The following is a 21,969-nucleotide window of genomic DNA, read 5'->3' on the forward strand; positions in this document are numbered from 1 at the left end:
AAAATTTCTAGAAGATAAGATGAAAGTTAAGTGATGGTCTTTTACCAAGCTGTAAAGAGCATTCCTGAGGAGAAAATATGATCAAAGGTAGAATTCTGAGTATATTTATTTTTTTTGGTGGCTACTTTAGTTTGTAAAAGAGAGAAGGTACTGGAAATTACCTACAAGTGTTGTATGATAGAAAATGAATATTCTAGATTTTAAGAATGTCTTCTTTCAATATATGCTCACAACTTTAATCTTTTCATAAGATTCCCTGTTGAATATGTTGGCTGTTAGCTATGTGTGGCTGTTAAGCAATAGTCAGAATTGACATGTGCATCAAATTTCAAAGACATAGAATGAAAAAAATCTAAAATACCTTGTTGATTCTTTTCATTGATTATCTATTTAAATATATTGGATATAATGGATTGATTAAAGTATACTGTTATTAATTCCACCTGCTTTTACTTTTTTTTAATTGAGGTGAAATTCACATACAACATAAATTTAACCATTTAAAGTGTACAATTTAGTAGCATTTAGTACATTTATACAGCCATCATCCCTGTGTAGTTCCAAAACATTTTTATCACTCTAAAAGAAACAAACCCATGTCCATTTAGCAGTTATTTCCCTTTACTCCACCCCCACCCCAAACCCCATGGCAGCTACCAATCTATTTTCTGTCTGTAGATTTATCTATTTTGGCATTTTCATGTAAATGAAATCATATAATATGTAACCTTTTGTTTATGGCCTTTTTTCCCATTTAGCATCTTTGTGAGGTACCATGCTGTAGCATATCAGTACTTTATTTTTTTAATAGATGGTGTTATATTTCTTATTAAAAGTATGGTATCAAAGTCTCCAGTTGTTATTGTAGGTCTGTTTATTTCTTCAATTTTGTCAGTGTTTGCTTCATATAATTTGGGATTTTGTTGTTTGGTGCATGTATGTTTATAATTGTTACATCTTAATGAATTTACCCTTTGATATCAATAAATCAGTATACCTCTTTGTCTCTGATAACAATGTTTTACTTCTCTTGGTTATTTCATGGACTATCTTTTCTCATCCTTTCATTTTCAACCTATTTGTAGTTTCGGAGGTAGTCGGTCTCTTGCAGATAGTATGTAGTTGGATTATGGTTTTTGTTTTGTTTTTTAATCTTTTCTGCCAATTTCTGCCTTTTGATTGGAGAATTTAATCCACTTACATATAGATTAATTGCTGATAATGAACTATTACTGCCATTTTGTTGTTTTCCTGTGTATTTTTAAACTTTTCTATTCTTCATTTCCTCCATTTCTTCCCCTTTTTTGTGCATTTGAGTTTTTGTCATATATTTTGAATTCCCTTCTATTTTCATATGTATATATACACATACATACATGTATATATTTTTTCTTGGTTCTTACTGGTTACCATGGGGATTACAGTTAACATCCTACATTTATAACAGCTTAGTTTAAATTGATACTGGCTTAGCTTTACTAGCCTATTAAAAGCTCTGCTCCTGTACATCTCTACTCCCTCGTATGTTGTTATTGTCATAGTTTACATCTTTTTACATTAATGGGCCCATTAACATTGATTTATAATTATTGGAAACAAAGGAAAAGTTACAAACTAAAAATACAATAATAATAGCTTTTATTTACCTGTGTAATAACTCTTACCAGAGTTCTTTATTTCTTCATATGACTTTGAATTAGTCTAGTGTCCGTTCATTTCATCCTGAAGGATATTGTCAAACTCCCTCAGCCCTTTAGTTATCTGAGGATGTCTTAATTTCCTCTTCATTTTTGAAGGATAGTTTTGCTGTATACAGTTTTTGGTTGTTCCCCCCCACCCCAGCACCTTAAATGTGTCATCTCACTGCCTCTGGCTGCCGTTTTTCCTATGAGGAGTTGGCTGTTAATCTTATTGAGAATCCCTTGTATATGATGAGTAGCTTTTCTCTTGCTGCTTTCAAGATTCTTTGTCTTTCATTAACTCCAGTTTCTATCTCTTTGTTTATCCTTTTTGGAATTTAACTTCTTGGATTTGTAGATTCATGTCTTTGGAAAGTTTTTTGGCCATTATTTATTTAAATATTTTTTCTGCCCCTTTCTCTTTTCTCCTGAGCCTTCTCATTACATATATGTAGGTACATTTGTTAGCATCCCACAGATTTCTTAGGCTCTGCTCATTTTTCTTAATTCATTTTTCTCCTTGCACCTCAGACTGAGTCATTTCAGTTGACCTATGTTTAAGCTCACTGATTCTTCTGCTTGCTCATATCCACTACTGAAACTTTCCAATGAATTTTTCCTTTCAGTTAGTGTACTTACCAGCTCCAGAATTTCTATTTGGTTACTTTTTTTATAATTTCTGTTTCTTTATTAGTATTTTTCTATTTGTTCATACATTGTTTTCTTTACCTCTTTATGTATATTTAAGACAGTTGGCTTAAGGTGTTTGTGTAGTAAGTCTAGTATCTGCTGCTTCAGGGGCAGTTTCTGTTAATTTCATCTTTGAATGGGTCATACTGTCATGTTTTCTTTTCATGCTTCATAATTTTTTGTTGGAAACTGAATAGTTTAAATATTATAGTGTGGTAACTCTGGAACTCATATTCTTCCCAGTCTTCAGGGTTTTTTTGTTGCTGGCCATGGGTTGTGGTTGTTACTTTAGTTATTTTTTTCTAAACTATTTTTTGTGAAGTCTGTTCTTTGCCATGTGTGGTCTCTGAAGTTTCTGTTCCTTTAGCCTGTGATCCTCTTATGTTTTGACAAAGATTTTCTTAAATACCAGGAGTTTAAAAAGAGAAACAGGGAGGGTGGGAGGGAGGAGAGGAGGGAGGGAGGGAGGAAGGAAGGAAGGAAGGAAGGAAGGAAGGAAGGAAGGAAAACTTTCCCATTCTTTGCAGATCATCTCAGTATTATGGCACTCCTTTAATGCTTAGCCGAACTGTCTACAACTCTGCCTTACCCATTACTTCCTGCTTGTGCTGAGCCTAGATGAAAACTTTGGGTCTTCCGAGATCCTTCTTGAACATGTGTCCTGCCCAGGGTATGTATATGGCTCTCTTAATTCCCTAAAGAAACTGTCTCCCTAGCTTTTCCTCCCAGGCTTTTTGGTACATCTGCTGTTGGCCTCATCTGTAATATTTTGCCCCCAGCAGCAGCTGGTTGTTTATTTGCCTTATGATGTATTTGAGGAATGCAAGTGCTTTGTGTCAGTCCTTCACATAGCTGCAGACAGAATTCTTTGAGACTGAGGTCTGCTCTGCTCTCTCTGGAACCAGGGGGCCAGGATCCCATCCTGAGAATGCAGAATGTCATCTTCAAAACTACTGCTGAGGAAGTGGGGGTGAGGAGTAGAGTTAGGCCATGAGCAATTAAAAGTGCCACAAACCTTTCCTACTATTTTAAAGTTGTGTTTAGATTTAGTGTTTGCTTCATCACTGTAAACCTTTGACTACTTTTTAGAGTTCTGACAAAATTTATTGACAAGCTTTTTTTTTTTTTTTTTTTTTTTTTATTTAGTATTTCCATTGAGGGATGGGCTCTTGGAGCTACTTTCTCTACCATCTTCACTACCATCTTTTTACTTTTTTAATCTAACTACTAGAAAATTGAAGATTATGTATATGACTTGCATTATGTTTCTGTTGGACAGTACTGCTATAGGGTATTAAATTTTCAGTGAAAATTGAACCTGTTCATGTTGAATTTGGAAAGGAAAAAAATCTTCAAAGATCCCACGATTGCACAATTAGGATTAGTTAGTTGCTGTTATACTTTTTATTCCCAGACTAGTGTGGCATTTTCAGAGGACTCTCTAAACTTTCTCCTATAGGATAAAGTGTTATTAACATTGTATGTTTATGTACCCGCGTCACTGAAGTCTCATTTAAGTGTTTGATCCACCTTGTGCTTTCCCTACTTCTCTCCAACAACACACGATAGATATTTATAGGAAGAGCTAAGTGTTCTTCGTTGAATTTTTTTTTTTTGTTATTTTTGGATTCAATTATACACATACTTCTTAAAATGCCTGTTTTATGGAGGTGCTCCTAGGACTTACTTTCAAGTCGTAGTCATAACCTGTATTCTCAGGTGTTGGTGATTTTTAATACTGAATGTGGAAATATTCTTTTTTTCAGATTATTCTGCTGATTAATCTGGGTCCCTGCCATTGATTCCATATCTTTTTAGCATCCTCATCTTGTTACCTGAACCCTGAAAAATTGACATCCTAGATTTGCAGGTTTGACAGCTTACCCTTGTTAGTCCTCTGTTTCTTTCCATTAAATGCCTGGAAGTTATATGCATTCTCAGCATGGGCAAAGCTGCACTCTAAATACTTGCCTCCGGGTGCATTTTAAAGAGAGAGCGCTCTTTACCTCACTAAAAATGATGTTACACGTACAGAACCATGTAAAAGGAGTTGGCAGCATATTCAAAAGTTGTGAGTACTAAACGTAAGGCATTCTTTTGACTTCCTTAGTGAAAGCCATCTTATATTATGTTGGCAATGTAAGAATTTCCTCTTCAGGAGTGTCGGTTGAATTTCCTCAGTCTGTTCCTTGATCCCTCACCAAATGTCCTTGCCATTGCCCCGATGCAGTCAGAAGAGTATTACTTCATCTCAGGCATAAATAAACCTGCAATTTCTTTCTTTAATATTTCTGGTAGCACAGATAAGACCAGGCAGTATAAATTTACTAGAGACACTGAGAAACTTCAGTAATAGACTATTGTGCCTTCTTCCTACTTGGTAAAGAGGAATTTCTCACATATAACTACATAGCAGTACACACAGGAATATAAAATACCTAATATAAATCTGAAAATAGTACAGTATTCCCTTTTTTGCTTTAAATAAGAATTATCTATGACAGCTAACCATCAGATGTCAATCATTTGAGTCTCCTACTCACACTCTACATGATGGAAGCATTTACAAAAGATACCTAGCCCAATGATAGACATCAGGGAAGACTTTCTGGAGAATAATAAATAAAACAAGATGATATATTATAATTTAGAGATTTCCGTGTTCACCTTGGCATCTGTAGGAATACCTCTGCTAAAACCTGTGTCTTCTTTCCAAGGGTAGAAGTCATTTTTCTTCTACCACCCAGGAACCCCTCTCAAGCATATCTTTCCTTCTCGAAACCTTGTTCTAAGGTTCAGGAGGGCTCTGGAATCCTCTCTCCTACCTGTCTACCTTCTGAATTTGTATCTCCTCTCTTAGGACGTGCCTATTTTTTATACATCCAGTATGAAGCTGTCCAGCTTTTTTCAGGCAAGACCTTATTTGCTGTCTATTTCTCTATAGAGAGATCGCCTTAAGTTTAGCAAAGTGAGCCCAACATCATTAGAAGAAATACATTCATATGATACGATTTGTGGGATGTTCTGTAGAAGTATGTGGAGAGGGCTAGAATTCCAGGCCTTAATGTTTGATTAAGTGTATGAGTGACTGGGGAGAACTAAATTGTAAATATGTGGAATCAGAGGTATTGGTTCTCTTAGATTGATGGGAGGGGTGCAGGGTGCAACAGGTTTTGACATCAGGGAGGGAAGCAAGGCTGTTCAGATCAATGTGCATTCTACTAAAAAGTCATCGTCCTACTGTAAATGGCAAGTGCTAACTCCCATTACAGAGACATACTATTTTGAGGTCTTAGCCTTTCAGGGAGTGTGTGTGTATGTATGTAAGGGTTGGGTAAATATATTTTTGAAAGGGTAATACATACACATACAAAATTAAAAAAATATAAAAGGTTTTTTAAGAAAAAGAAAATTACCCTTGTAGTTCTGTCTCATTTCCCCTTGCTAGAGGAACAGTTACCAGGTTTATTATGTAAAGATTCTATTCATATACAGGCATGTTTGAATGTGTCTTTCACAACAAATGGTAGCATACTGAACATAACATCTGCATCTTTTCAAAAAGAGCCTAATAGAACTTAGAGATCAAGCTTCCTCATTTTTGTTATGGCTACACAGTATTGCATTGAAAAGATGCTCTATAATTTAGTTCCCAATTGAGTCTTATTAGGTTGCTTTCATCCTTTCTTTTTTTTCTGTTAAAAACAGTATTCTTCTTTAAAGTATGCTTATAAAGATATACTTTATACATGTAAAAGAAAATAGGTAGAAGTAGCATTCGCTGAGTCACAGAATATGATGTAAAACCTCAGTTTTGGTAGATATTTCCAAATGACCCTCCAAACATGTGTTACTTCCATGCTCCTTACCAACTTTTATATTAACTAATTTATTGATATTTGCCAATCTAATCATTGAAAAAATGTTCTTTAGTTTGCCTTTATTTTGAATAAAATTAGGGTTTTTAAATTTATGTCTTTCATGGCGCCTATATTTTTCTGTAAATTTTATTCATGAACTTTGCCAGTTTTATCTGTGTTTTATCTGGGTTGATTTTGATGTTATTTTTAAGGAAATACTATGGTTGGTTTCCTTTTTATCTTGGTTGTGATAGAATAATGTGTTGATCCTCCTCCCCAACCCCCATACCTCAAAGATGTCCTCTCCCTAATCCTCAGAACCTGTAAATATGTTAGAACTTTGCAAGTGTGGTTAAGGTTATGAGTTTTTATCTGGAGTGATTATCCTGGATTAGCTGGATAGACCCAGTCTAATCACACGAATCCTTAAAAGTGGAGGACCTTTCCTGACTGTGGGACTGCAGTCAGAGAGAGATGTGAGTACAGAAGAAGGATCAGAGAGAAGCAATGCTCCTGGTTTTGAAGATTGAAAGGAGACCATAAACCAAGGAATGTGGATAACCTGTAGGATTCAGAAAAGACAAGGAAACCCATTCTCTTCTGTGGCCTCCTAAAAGGAATGTGACACAGCCAGCACCTTGATTTCTGCCTTGTGAAGCCCTTTGGACTTCCAGTTCATATAGAATTGTATAAATTTGTGTTGTTTTAAGCCACTAAGTTTTCATTAATTTGTTATAGCAACAATAGATACATATATGCTATTCAGTTTTTCTCAATTTGTTACCTTTTTAAAAACTTTGTAGTGTTTTTTATAGTTGAATTTACCTTTTTTATTTTTTTAATGGCCTCTGGATCTTAAGCATTTCCTATGACAAGCTTATTTTAAAATTTACCATATTTTATTCCAATGCTTTTATCTCATTATGAACACTAGTATTAATGTTGGTTCCCTGTCTTCTACGTTCTGATCTCTTACTGACAATGAATACTTCTGACATAAACCTAGAGAACGTCAAAAGATGAAATTATAGCATCAGTGCTGGTAATTAAGGAGTCAGGGGAATGGACAGTAGTGGTGCCAGAAGGCAGTGACATACTAAGTGTTAGAGTTTTAAACTGCTTTGGCAAGTTGATGATAACTGGTTAGCAGAACCTAGAATATTTGATTCTAAAGGAGTATTTTGTGAATACATTTTTATTTATCCTTCAGATTTTAGTTTTATTTTTCAGTCTCCTGGAAGATTTCCCAGATGCCTATGACTTGGTTAGATGTAAATACTTCCATCATATAAGCAGTATGTGGAAGATTTAGATAACTAATACTATTGATACTTATCTGTCATTAACAGTTTTTACTAAAAAGTTCTGATTAGGAGGGTTATCTCCTGGGTTTGTTATACCAAACCATCATAAATACAGAATGAGACAAATTCAGACTATTTCAGAATATAGATATTGTAACATCATAAAGTTAGTTTAATATATCATCATTATAATAGTAACATTTATTGAGCACCCAACTATGAGCCAGGTACAATGCTAAGCACTTTGCACACGTTTCCTCATTTACTTCTCAAACACTGCAATAGATACGGTTATTATCCTCATTTTACCGACTAGGGAAATGGAGGTACAGAGAGTTTAAATAATTTACCCAAGATTATAACTTTTAAATGGTGCAACTGCCTTTGGAATCAAGGAAATCTGACTTGCTATTAAACACAGTGCCATTAATTGCCATGTGGTGCTTTAGATTGATGATTACTACATGGAAAATAATAACTGCTATAGTTTTTAAAGTTGCCAGTACGAAAGGGGTAATTCAAGACCTTTATCTTTCTAATAAGACTAATTCCTTAATTTCCTTATCTGTAAAATGAAAACATAACCTATCTCATTATGGTTGATGCAGTAAAGTTCTGTTGAAACACAAATCAGGGTATTCTACTCCTTTGCTGTTGTCAATCCCATGGTCTCTTTATTATGGTAAATTAGAGTACTAACCTTGTGCATGGTATGTAAGGCTTGATACAGTAAGGTCCAGTAAGTTAACTGTTATTTTCTTACCACTCTTCTGCTTATGCCTGCCATGCTGTTTTGAACTTAATATTGATTTTTAAACATGACATACTTAGGTCTTGCCGCCTCCATGTAGTGCCCTGTGCCGTTTTCCACTTGATACTCTGCTGCTCAAAATCCACATCCATGTGAATCATCTATCCTGTAATCCCATTTCGTGTTAATATATCTTTGGCTACTAAGTTATGAGCTTTTGTAGGGAAAGAACCATAACTTTCAAGTTTTGTCTATGTGTGAAGCATATAAATAAATGCTCTCTGGATGAGTAAGTACTAATGCGGTTATCTTCTGAATAGCATCTGCTTCTTTATAGTTTAGAAAACAGTAACTACTTACTCTGAGAAGTGCTATGTCATAAACTACTTCTATTAAGTGCTTCCCTTTTCTCTTATACCCAGTCTCTGTAATAACATTAATATTTGGATGATAATGTTTCCTTAAAATATACTGTAGAGAACATATGATTTTTGTCACTGTAAATATCCCTCTATGGGAAAATATCATAAATTCTTTCTGTATTGAACAAATCTTAAGGAATTCTAAGTATCTTCTCTTTTTTGTTGTTCTTTGAGGGGGTTTTGGCCATTTTGGAGGGGTTCAGTTGTAGTTTGAAATGGAAAATAGTTATCTTTGCCTCCTGTATATAGATTGCTTTCATATTCTTAAGGTTTCCCTCATCCTTTGTATTGCTTCCTGTTGCTACTGTAACAAATCACTACAAACTTAGTGGCTTAAAATAATACAAATTTATTAAATTGTAGTCAGAATGTCAGAAGTCCAAATGGATCTCACTGGGCTAATATCAAGGTATTGGTAAGGCTGCATTCCTTTTGGAAGAGCTAAGGAAGAACTCATTTTCTTGCCTTTTCCAACTTCTAGAGGCCTGTATTCTTATCTCATGACCCCTTCTTCCATCTTCAAAGCCAGGCAAGTTTCTCTGATTCTGACCTCCCTTCTGCCTCCCTTTTCTACTTTAATTGCTCTTAAATTGGTTTCATTTTCATTTTTCTGAATATTACTTAACATATCTTGGTCCCTTGGAAGTATAGTAATTTTATGGTTTACTTAAGAGAATGTGATGTAACTCTACTTAACTAACATTCACATAACACATTTGCAAGGAGTATCTTGATAAATCTGTAAATTATTAGGATCTAAAAACCTGTTGCAGAGCAACTTTGCTTTAGGGATTAAATATCCTTAATCTCAGGTTTGTGAACCTCTTTGGAGGACTGTAAATCCCCAAAATTGTATTCAAACATGAGTTTTTAGCCACGTAAGTATTTTCTTCAGGGGAGGTAGTCTGTAGCTTTAATCACTGTTTCAGTAGCATCGGTGATTATTCTGGACTTCTAATTTAAGAACCATTACTATACAAAACAAAATGACTTGTACAGCTCTGGCTTTTTCTCAGATCTGTTTCCTGAATTTGTATACATTTCTAATTGCGTGTGGACCATTTATAATGTTATAGCTTGACTGTTTTTAAATTTAAAATGTTTCTAAAATATGTTCCTTTCCTTTGTTTTTCTTTCCTTTTCTCTGTTTCTCTCTCCTGTCCCATCCCACAGCACCTCTGGACTCCATGCTGAGAGCAGTTTGATTCTAAGGTTTTAAGTCTTTGTAATTTCTCCTTTTACCTTTCTATCAGAGAAAGGAAATTATGCCCTATATCTTTACTCTTTCCTTTGTAATAGTGTCCCCAGTTTTTAGATGGGTACATGGTTGCCTGGAAATATTACATTTCTTAGCTTCCCTTACAGATAGTTGTGACAATGTGATATAAACTGAAGAGTCTATATAAAATCTATATTTATTAAGATATTTTGTTATGTAAAATTTGTTGTAATAATTTCCTAAGTAATTTCTCTGTCCGCAGTCTCTCCTTGTTTTAAATTTTGCTGCATTTTCAAGATATGTAAATCTTCATTAAGCACTCTCTTTTGGTAGGAAACTTCTTAGTTAAGGGCATAAATGATGTATATTAGCAACATTGTTGTAATAATTTGGCAGCTTTTTTGATGAAGATATAACTAAGGCCTGTTTAAAGTAATGTTAAATATACCAGTGAAGTTTAAAAAAAAAGATAACTGGAAGTTTTAAAGCATGAAAAGGTAGGAAGGTTTAGAAGTTGGGTTAAACTTAAGGAAGTTTGGGATGGGGAAGTTTTCTGGAACAAATCCATGCTATACCAGGATGGGCCCTAGATATAGAAAAAAAATTAATGAAGATAGGTCTCACCAGCCTTCCTAACCTAACAGCAGCTATGAAGACCTGATTGCTGGAGAAACAGCATTATATGAGAAACAGACCAAATTGGATTTAACTTCTGGACAATGGAAAACAATGTGTGCTATAATTTAGTAAATAATATGAATACTTGCTCTGCCAGACGTAGGTGATTTTAGGGACTTTCTTACTTTCACAGAAAATAGAGCATTCTGTTTGCTGAAATGACTTCAAAAAGAAAACAAAAGGTTTTATAGTAATAGGATGTAAGTTTTAAAATAGGTATGTATGAGATCTACAGAAAGTCACCAGCACAAATCATAGAGGAAAAGAAATACACTTGACCATGGTAAAATAAAAGCTTTATTCTTCAAAAGGCATTAAACAAATAAAAGAAGCCACATTTTGGAAGAAGATACTTAGAATTCACTTAACTGTGAAGGGAAAGGATTAGTACTTGTAATGTAAAGGATTTATGCAAATCAATAGAAAAAGACAAACAACCCAGTTGAAAATTGGGAAAAATATACAATGAATGAAGATGGTAAGAAGGCAATTGGGTGAGTATATAATTGGCTTGAGAATTCTACAAGGGAGAAAAGAAACTGAAAAAGAAGGCCATTTTTAGGCCAAGGGCACATTGCATATTAGACTGTAAGGGCTTGGAAAATTTTTCAAACTGTACCCTTAATTAGACAAAAAATTTTGCCAGTGTGCAGAGTTGAAAATTCAACCATATTATGCATTTATTCACAAAATGCTTTGAAGTATAATGAGATATTCTGAATCATGTAAAATAGTACTGCTATTTCAGAAGAAACTAGATGGATCAATTCAACTGAAATAAAATTTATCTTTGTGTTTGAGCCTCTTTTGCCTCTAACTTGATTGAAATACTATTTGAAAATTCTAGAAAATAAAGCTCATGGTGACTATTAAGGATTTTAGATAATTTAGAGTACTTGCTTTGTAGTTACAATCTCGTCAACAGATCCTCTTTGCTTTTCTTCCAAAATAGACCCAGATTAGTCCATCCCTCTTGTGTCTGTTATCATCATCCTAGTTTAACATCACCTCTCACCTAGACTTCTGTGTTAGTTGTCTAATACCCTTACTGTGGATGAAAGGATATATTTGATGTAATTGTTCAAATAAGATGAACAATTAGCAGTTGAGATACAATTTAGATTTTGAACAAAATAAAGGAAACCAAACAACATATTACAGTAAGAAGAGCCTCTTCATTTCATTATAATAAAAGCTAGGTTGAAAAAGTGGTTATTATGTAGTCTACTACCAAAGGGAAGACTAGAGCTTTAGTTTGAGCTATTTTAGAAAATGATATTAAGTAATTATTGTCAGATTTCACATTTTATTTTTGGAAGGGCAAGATGTTTTTATCGAAGAATAGTTGACTTACAATATTATGTTAGTTTCACGTGTACAGCATAGTGACTCAGTATTTTTGCAGATTACACTTCATTATAGGTTATTACATGATAATGTATATAATTCCTTATGCTATCCCATGTATTCTTGTTGCTTAACTATTTGATCTATGTTAGTTTGTATCTGTTAGTCCCATACCTGAACTTGTCCTTCCCCTTTCTTTCTCCTCTTCATTTTTTCTTTATCTGTGAATCTGTTTCTGTTTTGCATATACATTCATTTGTTTTTGTTTTTGTTTTAGATTCCATATATAATATGATATCACACAGTATTTGTCTTTCTCTGTCTGCCGTATTTCACTAAGCATAATATTCTCCAGGTCCCTCCATGTTGCTACAGGTGGCAGTATTTCATTCTTTTGTTTTATAGCTGGGTACTACTCCTTTGTGTGTGTGTGTGTGTGTGTGTTTGTGTGTGTGTGTACCACATCTTCTTAATCCAGTCATCTGTTGAAGGACACACTTGTGTTGTTTCCATGTCTCGGCTATTGTGAATAGTGCTGCTATGAAAATTGAGGTGTATGTATCTTTTCAAATTAGTGTTTTAATTTTTCCAGGTATATACCCAGGAGTGGAACTGGTAGATCATATGGTAATTCTATTTTTAGTTATTTTGAGGAACCTCTATACTGTTTTCCATAGCGGCTGCACCAGTTTACATTCCTAACCATCAGTGTATAAGGGTTCTTTTTTCACCACATCCTCTCCAATGTTTTTAGATGAATCACTGGGAACAAGTGCTTTTCAACTAAGTATTTTAAAGAAGCGCAAGAATGCAATGGATGAGTTTTGACAATAAGAGTTTGTTGTCATTATAAATGGCTGTTGTCTCAGAGACTAATAGATTTCAAATATGATACCCAGAGAGAGTGAAAATTCAACAGATTGTTAAATTTAATTCCATTATGGCAAGTACTTTTATTCTCCACATTTACTAGAGTGGACATCTATTTACATGATCAAGAAAAACATTTACTGTTATTTTAAATAGGACATATGATTTAGTTCCTTACTCTTAAGTCACTTTTATTTCGGGAGGGAGCGACAAAAACAGATTTTAATATGCTACAAGGCAGAGAATGAGAGAGTTTGTAAGAGCTGCCACTGATGTCTTTAGGAGTAGTTGCATGTTTAGACAGAAGAGTTACTCCTTTTATTTAGGGGAATAAGATGACATTTGAAGGCAGAGAGGTTATGAGAAGCAGAGGTGAAAAGATTAGCCTTGGCAAGAAGGAACGTCCACAAAAAAAACCCTCCACATTTATTAAACAACTTGAAAATTTTTATGTTAAGTATTCTCATCATAGTTCTTGAAGTTGAAAGCTGACTTGATAAAGAGTTGTTAAATTATAAACTAATGAAAGCTATGGTAGAGGCAATACAAATTTATTGATATAAACTTCTGGAATACTTTAAAGCTTGAAGGATCAACTTGAATAGATAAGGGAGGCAGTTAAATATTTGGTATGGTTGAAAACATGAGATTCAGAAAGAAAGTTTATATTAATTATAGCCTGACTTTAAAATCTCTTTTGTTGTAATAAGGTGTATAATGAATCAGACAACCTTATTCTTCCCAGTAAGAAAATCTTTATTTTATTTAAATTTAATTTTTTTTCCTGGGTCCTGCCTGGCTTTGAATTGCCAGTATGACAATTACTTCATTTTTAAATTCTTTGTTGTAGTAGTAATAATTAACTTACAATAACACTTATATAGTGTTTGTTATGTGTCAGGCATTATTTACATTTATTTAAGGTGGGTGCTGTAACTTTCTCAAGGACATGTGGGTAAGTTGCTGAGCCGGGATCCAACTTAAGAAAGTTTGACTTTAGACTCCTTACTCAACCACAATACAGTGCAGCTTTAGAAGTATACAGCTCTCTGACAAAAGACTTGTGTTGAAAATGTGTGAAGAACCTCTAGAATCAATAATAAAAGACAACATAATAAAAAAAAAAAAAGACTTTAAAAGAAGGCATACACGTGGCCAATCAGCATATGAAAAAAAAGTGCAAAATCATGCATCCATCATGGGAAATGGATATTAAAATCACTATGGGTTACCACTTTATACTTATTACAATGAGTAAAATGAAAAAAACTGAAAACACTAAATGTTGGCACAGATGTGGAGGAACTGGAACTGTCATACATTGTTAATGGAAATGTATAATGTTCCAATTACTTTGGAAAACAGTTTCCTATATAGTTAAACATACTACCCTATGACTTACCAGTTCTGTTTCTAGGTAATTATTCAAGAGAAATGAAAACATATCTATAAAAAGACTTATACAAGAATGTTTATAACAGCTTTATTGATAATAGCCAACTAGGAACATTTCAAATGCCCATCAACATAAGAAAGACTAAATGAATTGTGATAGATGTATTCAGTGAGAGGACTGCCTGGTGGTAAAAAATAAGTACTAATATAATACCATAATGAGTGAAAGAAGTCAGACAAAAAGGGTAGGGTAGAAGTGGTGATTCCATTTGATTGCATTTATGTGAAGGCCCGTAGCAGGCAAAACTAATACATATGTTAGAAACCGTGGATAGCACTGGTAACCTAGGTACCTATGTGATGGGAAGGAGGCTTCAGAGAATTTTCTGGAGTCATGAAAATGTTCTGTATCTTGATTATCATATTGGCTTTTCAGATGTGTATATTTGTCAGAATTTGCTTCATATCAATGTATGTTATTATATGTAATGTATACCTCAATAAAATAAATATCTAAAGTAGAAAAAAAAAAAGCAAGGGGCAGATTTCAGACAAGCACTATGACAACAGAAATGAAAACAGGCAACCTACTAACACTTAGAACATGCAGAGGCACTAAGTAGCACAGAATTGTAACACTGAGCTTCAGTTGATAGTCTTAATAACCAAGACAAGTTTAAGTTATATTCAGTAATTTTCTAAGAGGTCAGCATGGTATACGACTTTCAGAAAGGATTTCATTAATAATTATTAAGTTTTAGAACTAAGATGATTAGATATCAGTTATATAGAACACTAGTATATGAAACACATTTCTTATATTTTAATAAAGAACAGCTGTGGTTAATTTTGGGAAATGATTCTGAATGAAACTAAAATATAGTGTCTCTTAAGAATAGTCTACCAAAAGAGGGAGTGAAAGGTTTCTGTAGACCAATTTGCTTGATAAGATACTGAAACAAAACATTTGTTTTCGTGTGATTTGTGTAGTTTAGATTCCCAGTTGTTAGAGGAAATCAAAAATATGTCTGAGCTAAGCATGTTTGTTTTGGCATTTTATTTATAATTTATATTTTGGAAATGTTAGAAACAGAGATGTCACAATTAAATGCACTAAAATATACCAGTAATTTGTCTTGGTTGTATTGTAGGAGGTGGACATATATTTAGACAACTTTGATGGCGGCCTTCGTAGTTTGACTATGTTTGTCTCTGGGATCCTTCATTACTTGTTGCATGAACTTACATCCTAACTTCGTTACTGGGATCCTTTATTACTTGTTCCAAGCACAATCAGATGTGCTGGAACTACTCAAATGATAAATTGAGATGAGAGATCTGTAGTCTTTTATTGAAAGATTAGTCTTAAAAATAAAGGCGAACCTTTTTAAGTTAGTTACTTTGTGGTTTTTGACATTTTTCAATTAGGTTACTTTCTGTGGACTATCATGGAAGTAGTAAACACTTTAGTTACCACACATGAACTGAAGTGGTCTTTTGTTTCTCAAAGAAGACTGACAGTTTGGCTGTTTTTTGTTCATGGAAAAGCTAATTTCTAATCTTTGCATCTATTTTAGTAATAGTTATGCACGAGTGCGAGCTGTGGTGATGACCCGGGATGACTCAAGTGGTGGATGGTTACCCCTTGGAGGGAGTGGACTAAGCTGCGTCACTGTCTTCAAAGTCCCTCACCAGGAAGAGAATGGCTGTGCTGACTTTTTTATCCGTGGAGAGCGACTCAGGGACAAAATGGTAATGAATAATGCATCTATTGCTATAATTTTTAAATTGTATAGAATGAAATATTGATTAAAACTATGATAAGTATACTATTATTTATGAAAATTATTTTTGTCCAGGATCAATGAATGTTCTTTAACTCTTTAAAGACAGCAAAATATGCCTGTTTCTTTGCAACTGGGACTAACATTAATGTGCTTGTGTTAGAGGAGAGCTGCTTTTCCTGTTAGGTTTAATGCAAGAATATTCATGAATAATCCCCCTAGTTTTTAAGCTAGGTACACCCTTTTTCCCCTTCTCCCCACCATTCTCTAGATTGGAGGTTGGCACTATAGTCCACAGGCCAAATCCAAGCCTGTCGTGTGTTTCTGTGCAGCCCGTGAATTAAGAATGGTTTTTACATTTTTAAATGACTGAAAAAATCAGAGTAGTAATTTTATGAACGTGAAAACTATATGATTCAGATTTAAATGTCCATAAATAAAATTTTATTGGAACAAAGCCAAGCTTATTTGTTTACATTTTATCTATGGCTCCTTTCATACTACAGTGACAGAGCTGAATAGTTGCAGCAGAAATTATAAATATCTGGCCCCTTACAGAAACATTTTGCTCATCATATGACTACCTGGTGGCTATCCTAGGTTTTACCTCTACTATCTTCTACCCAGATAAATGTTTTCTTGCATCTATGTATTTTTTAATTTGCATCTGACCTTTGATAATGTTAGATATTTATTCTCTCAATAAGTGTGGAAAGCTCTTTCTCCTTTATTTCATTTGTGAGCCAAAAAACAACTCTAATCATATCTGAAAAGCTGAGTAATGTTAGTGTCATTCCTGCGTCAAGCAAACGGAGAGCATACAACTTAGAAGCAAAATGAGAATAAAGTACCAAAAAATTTCAAGACTCTTGAAAATAACTAAAATTCCCTTTATATTTTTGTGGACCAGTTTCTGAGCTCATAGCATCTATAATATTATTTCTATTGAAAATGTGCCTTAAGTTTCACACATGAACATTTTGAATAAATCTACTCTTAATTTTGATTCTTCATTTCTGGATATTTTTTACTACTGAATTATTTCAGTAATTTAAAAAGTTACCTAACTTGTCTGAGCTCCAGTTTCTGCCTCAGTTAAATGGAGAGTTTTTGTATATCATCTTGAAAGCCTTGTAACTCTTCATTTTTGTGAGTTTAGGACTCACTTCTGACAGTGTATCTCAATTAACTAGAAAGTGGTTTTAGAATTATAGGAATCCCCAATTGAAGTCAGAAATGCACATAGTAAATTTAATGTGTTGTCTCTGAAAGTTTAAATATTTAAATGTGGTTCTGGCCTTGGATAACATGGTAGCTGGCAAATACTAATGCTTATTTAAAATAAGGCTTTTAGACTTCTAAGAAAGAGCCTACAGTGTCCTGTCCTGGAGTGTAATGCTTTTTGTCTGAGCTATTGATAATTGGGGAATGTTGTTGGAGGAAAAGTTGTAGATTTTAGAAACTGAATGAAATAGTGACAATCTAAGGCATTTTTTAATAGTAAAGATGGAAGAAGAACAGAAAGAAATCAAAGGTGGAGAAAGAGCTGGAGGTAAAAAGCTTGCTAGGAAAAGCATAAGAACAATGAAAAGATGACCTAGATGTGAAGTAGAGAAAAAAAATCTGACTGAAACAGAGCATAGTCAGCCCTATGTATCCACAGGTTTCACATCTGTGGATTCAGCCAACCACAGATCAAAAATATTTGGAAAAGACATTCCAGAAAGTTCCAAAAATCAAAACTTGAATTTGCTTTGTGCTGCTATTTATAAAGCATTTACTTTGTTATTATAAGTAATTTAGAGATGATTTAAAGTATGTGGGAGGGAGGATGTGTAGGTTGTATGCAAATACTATGCCATTTTATGTAAGGGTTTGAGCATCTGCATATTTTGGTATCAGTGGGGTGGGGGTGGGTATTGGAACCAATCCCCTGTGGGTATCAAAGGACTACTGTATTTATTGGCTATAGTAATGAAGATGGAAGTTTACTTAAGGATAGTTAAGTAAGGAACCAAATCTGAATCACTGAAAGTGAGGCTGGTCAGAGATGAGCTCAGACTGATGGATTAGGTGATTGCTTAGAATGTGACTTTGACAGAAAGCTTAGTGAGAATAAGTCAGGGATTCGGACAGAATACAAACTTATTTCCAATGGTGGGACATTAAAAAAAGGAAAAACCTTTACTTAATCCTAAGGTATATAATCATAACAGGCTAACAAGAAAAAAGGTTCTTTTGATAGAAACACTGACCTAGGAATCAGAACTGTTGTTTCACCTAACCATTTTTCCTTGAGGAAGCTTATTATTTGTGAAACAGGAATGATAAGAATACCTCAGTGCAGACATAAAAGAAAATTACTTTGAGTTAGAAGATTGTCTTAATTAATTCTTTCTTGTAGGCAGTAGCTACAATAAAGCATTTTAGGTTATGGGAAATTGTATGATCAAAGACAGAGACAATAAATTTAAAATAGCAGTCTTGTAAAGTCTCAAGACAAATGGGACAATGACATTGAAATAAGCAGATTAATTGGCCACCTATGCTAAGTAATACACTTTTGATCAAGATACTTCTGAAGCAATTACAGAATTGAAGTATGTATTCTTTTACTTTATCACCACCACATATTGGGGTCATTAGTGTCCATTTCTGGTGGTGTTGTTTGTGTGTGTGTGTGTGTATATATGTATATATATTTAATTGAGGTATAATCAGTTTACAGTGTTGTATCAACTTCCAGTGTACAGCATAATGCTTCATTCATAACATGTACATACATACATTTGTTTTCATATTCTTTTTCACCATAAGTTGAATATAGTTCCAAGTGCTATACAGTATGAACTTGTTGTTTATCTACTGTATATATATTAGTATCTGCAAATCTTGGAACTCCCAATTTATCTCTTCCCATCCCCTTGCCTCTCTGGTAACCTTACGTTTCTTTTCTGAGTCTGTATCTGTTTTGTAAATAAGCTCATTTGTCCTTTTTTTTTAGATTCCACATTTAAGTGATGTCATATGGTATTTTTCTTTCTCTTTATGACTTACTTTCCTTAGAATGACAATCTCCAGGTCCATCCATGTTGCTGCAAGTGGCATTTTATTCTTTTTATGGCTGAGTAGTATTCCATTGTATAAATATACCACAATTTCTTTATCCAGTCATCTCTTGATGGGCATTTGGGTTGTTTCCATGTCTTGACTATTGTATCTGTAGGTGTTTATTGATTTTATTTTATTTTATTCCATTTTTCTGGGTTCAAGTAATCTAAAAAAGGTGTACACTGACTATTGAGTCTGTAAGTTTACCAAGTTCTTCCCAAGTTAATGATAGTTTTCTTTAAATCCTTCTTAAACTGTTTTAATATTGTTCCTATGTAATAGTTAATCATGTAAAAGATACTTGCTAAAAATTGTGTTCTGTACCCATTTTGTCTATGGATTACATCTTAGAATCCTCTACCTATGATGAGTTCTAGAAATGAAGTAAGATACCTGCCCCTCATGCATCAGGGGAAAAGCTTGTGCTCTTTAAGAAAAAATAGATAATTAGTAATGAGGAACCTATAGCCACCTGTGTAGCTAATAAGGAAATACTAGACAATGTTTTAAAAAGAGTTTATAAGTCAAAATACTAGTAACAAAAGTGAAGAAGAAAGATAGTTTTTCTGAAGTGTGAAAGAAGCATCTGGTAGACTTTTCCAGTCTTAGATTTATAGTTACTTGCACTAACAATGTCTTGTTATACTTCCCAAAGGGTTATATTTAACTCTTTTTAAAAAAATATTAGGAAGAGAGCACAAATCAAGAGCAGCCTGACCAGAATTTTTTCAGGAAGCTGGCATTTTGTGTAATTAGCTCAGTACTCATTCATTCAGAGTGATCAGAAATTATATCCTGTGATACTTACCTGTAACTTGCTTGTTTTGTGATGCCTACAAAGGTAAGAGTTTATTTCCCAGGTTAACCTTTTGCTAAGGTAGAACTTCCGACGAACTTATTAGCTCTAGGTAATGCCTAATCTCACAGTAGCTCAGGCTGGCTTGTTTCAGCCCACTTTATCAGAGTCATAAATCCCACCTCCCTTCACAGACCCTAAACTACTTACCTTACCTACAACCAATCAGAGACTTGTGTACAAGCTGGTCAGGCACCTTGTGATCCTGTCTTGTAAAAGATCCCAACACTAACCCTCAGTGCTCACACAGGAACCTCTCATCTGTGTGGCTCACTGTTGTCTATAGCAGTATATCCCTAATAAACTCCTTTACTATTCCCCTAAATAAACAAATACGGTAAGTAAGTAAGTAAGTAAGTAAGTAAGTAAGTAAGCAAGCAGAGCTTCCTAAGCTGTGTGCCATGAATAGGTTAAAGTAGCTGGAGGCCCCCAGGCTGGTTGCCTCTTAACAACTAGGCTTCTCTTTCCTGGTTGCGTTGTAATTGTTATTTTTCTAAGTATGCCTAGAGAAAAAGTGGGAAAGTAACTGCTTTATGTAGTTGGCTTTCATACTTTATTGATAATTGAGGAGAAATAGAAAAAAGCACCAGGCTTTGGTGTTATAGACCAAGATAAAGTACTATCTTTTGGCACTTGAGGGATGGATGGAATGGTCTTTGACAAGGATAGATTCTCAGAACGCTCTTCTTGATCTGTATGAATTGTATTCTCCATTTCCTTCTAAATCATCATGTCCTTGATTTCTTTAATTCTTTAATGCAAGTTAGTGTTATCTTGAATCACATTTTTTAATGCTAACTAGAATTTAACTGTTAATTTGTGTAGATAATCTTCATTATAGAGCTTCACATTCCCCATGATAGAAACTTTCTCTTTGCATTCATTTTTCTATAGTGTCTCTTCTCTATTAGTATGGCATTTCTATTTTGTAGGCAAACATTTTATCAAAGTGTTTACCATATGTCTAATTTAAATTATTTGACCATTTTTCGCTGAATTGTATGTGATAGGAAAATCTAAAACACTGAATTATAATATACCTTTAGAGTCTTTGACCTGAATAAATTTTCAATAATGATTTTAAAGTTTTGCTAAAATACTTTTTTACTAGATAAACAGTTTTAATTACCAAGGGATCTAAATTAGCCATTCTCAAGCTTTTGTAATAGACAAGAAAATACTGAAAATTTGTTACTTAATGTTAAATTGTGCTTTTTAAAGCATATTGTGTGCTAAGAGAGGACAAAAATGGAGTAGGCTAATAGAAAGATACAGTAAGACTTACAGCATCTGGATTACTTAAGATGTTTTGTGAAAACAAGAAAAAGGTGCTGTGCAATGTCAAAGCAAAGTTATAAGATAGTTATGTATATAAAGTGGAGTGACAACAGTCATAACTAACATAGAAAAGGGAAAAGATACATAGGAGATGTCAAGCTTAGGAAGTTGCCAGAGATTATAAAGAATTTTTTTTGATCAGTAAGTAATTAGGTTGTGGATAAAAAGTGGTTTATAAAAATTAAAATGCCTATTAGATAATAGTTCTGTTTAAAAAGATGTATCTTTTAAGTGGGATTTCTTTATAGTTATTAGCGCCTAAAGCAAAATTAGAGTACTTGTTTTTTAGGAAGAAAATAAAGAGGTTATAACATAGTAGCTTTATAAAAATCAGACTCGCCCTCCTTTCCACCATGGGAAACCTTAAAAGACCAGAGAAGCATCTTTCTGCCTTAGTCTGAACTTTATGAAAGTACAGAACAACAATTTTCTTCTTAGTTTTTCCCACTGTGCCTCTGTGAATTACTCTATTGTGAAATCTCAGTCCTATAGAACTCTTCTTCTGCTAAAAACCAGTTGCATTAACTAGCTTTCCCTCTGTCTCTTTAAAGATACTGATTCTTCTATTCACCCTGATGTCACAGAGTTAGGGAAATACGTGGGAGTAGAGGTAGTGTCAGCATTTTTTCTTGTTCCTTATTCTCTTTCCAGAGTATTACTTTATA

At 33.9% G+C, this 21,969-nt stretch overlaps 1 protein-coding gene across 1 annotated transcript in view; it reads left to right on the top strand.

The window, feature by feature from the left end:
• Window positions 1-21,969, top strand: part of SPRED1 (sprouty related EVH1 domain containing 1) — a 106,261-nt gene that overhangs the window by 34,227 nt on the left and 50,065 nt on the right. Inside the window, exon 2 of the mRNA XM_010965123.3 lies at window positions 15,793-15,967. Coding sequence (XP_010963425.2) covers window positions 15,793-15,967 — 175 coding nt within the window. The remainder of the gene's footprint in view (window positions 1-15,792; window positions 15,968-21,969) is intronic.

The sequence above is a fragment of the Camelus bactrianus genome, chromosome 6, assembly GCF_048773025.1.
Source record: "Camelus bactrianus isolate YW-2024 breed Bactrian camel chromosome 6, ASM4877302v1, whole genome shotgun sequence".
Classification (NCBI taxonomy): domain Eukaryota; kingdom Metazoa; phylum Chordata; class Mammalia; order Artiodactyla; family Camelidae; genus Camelus; species Camelus bactrianus.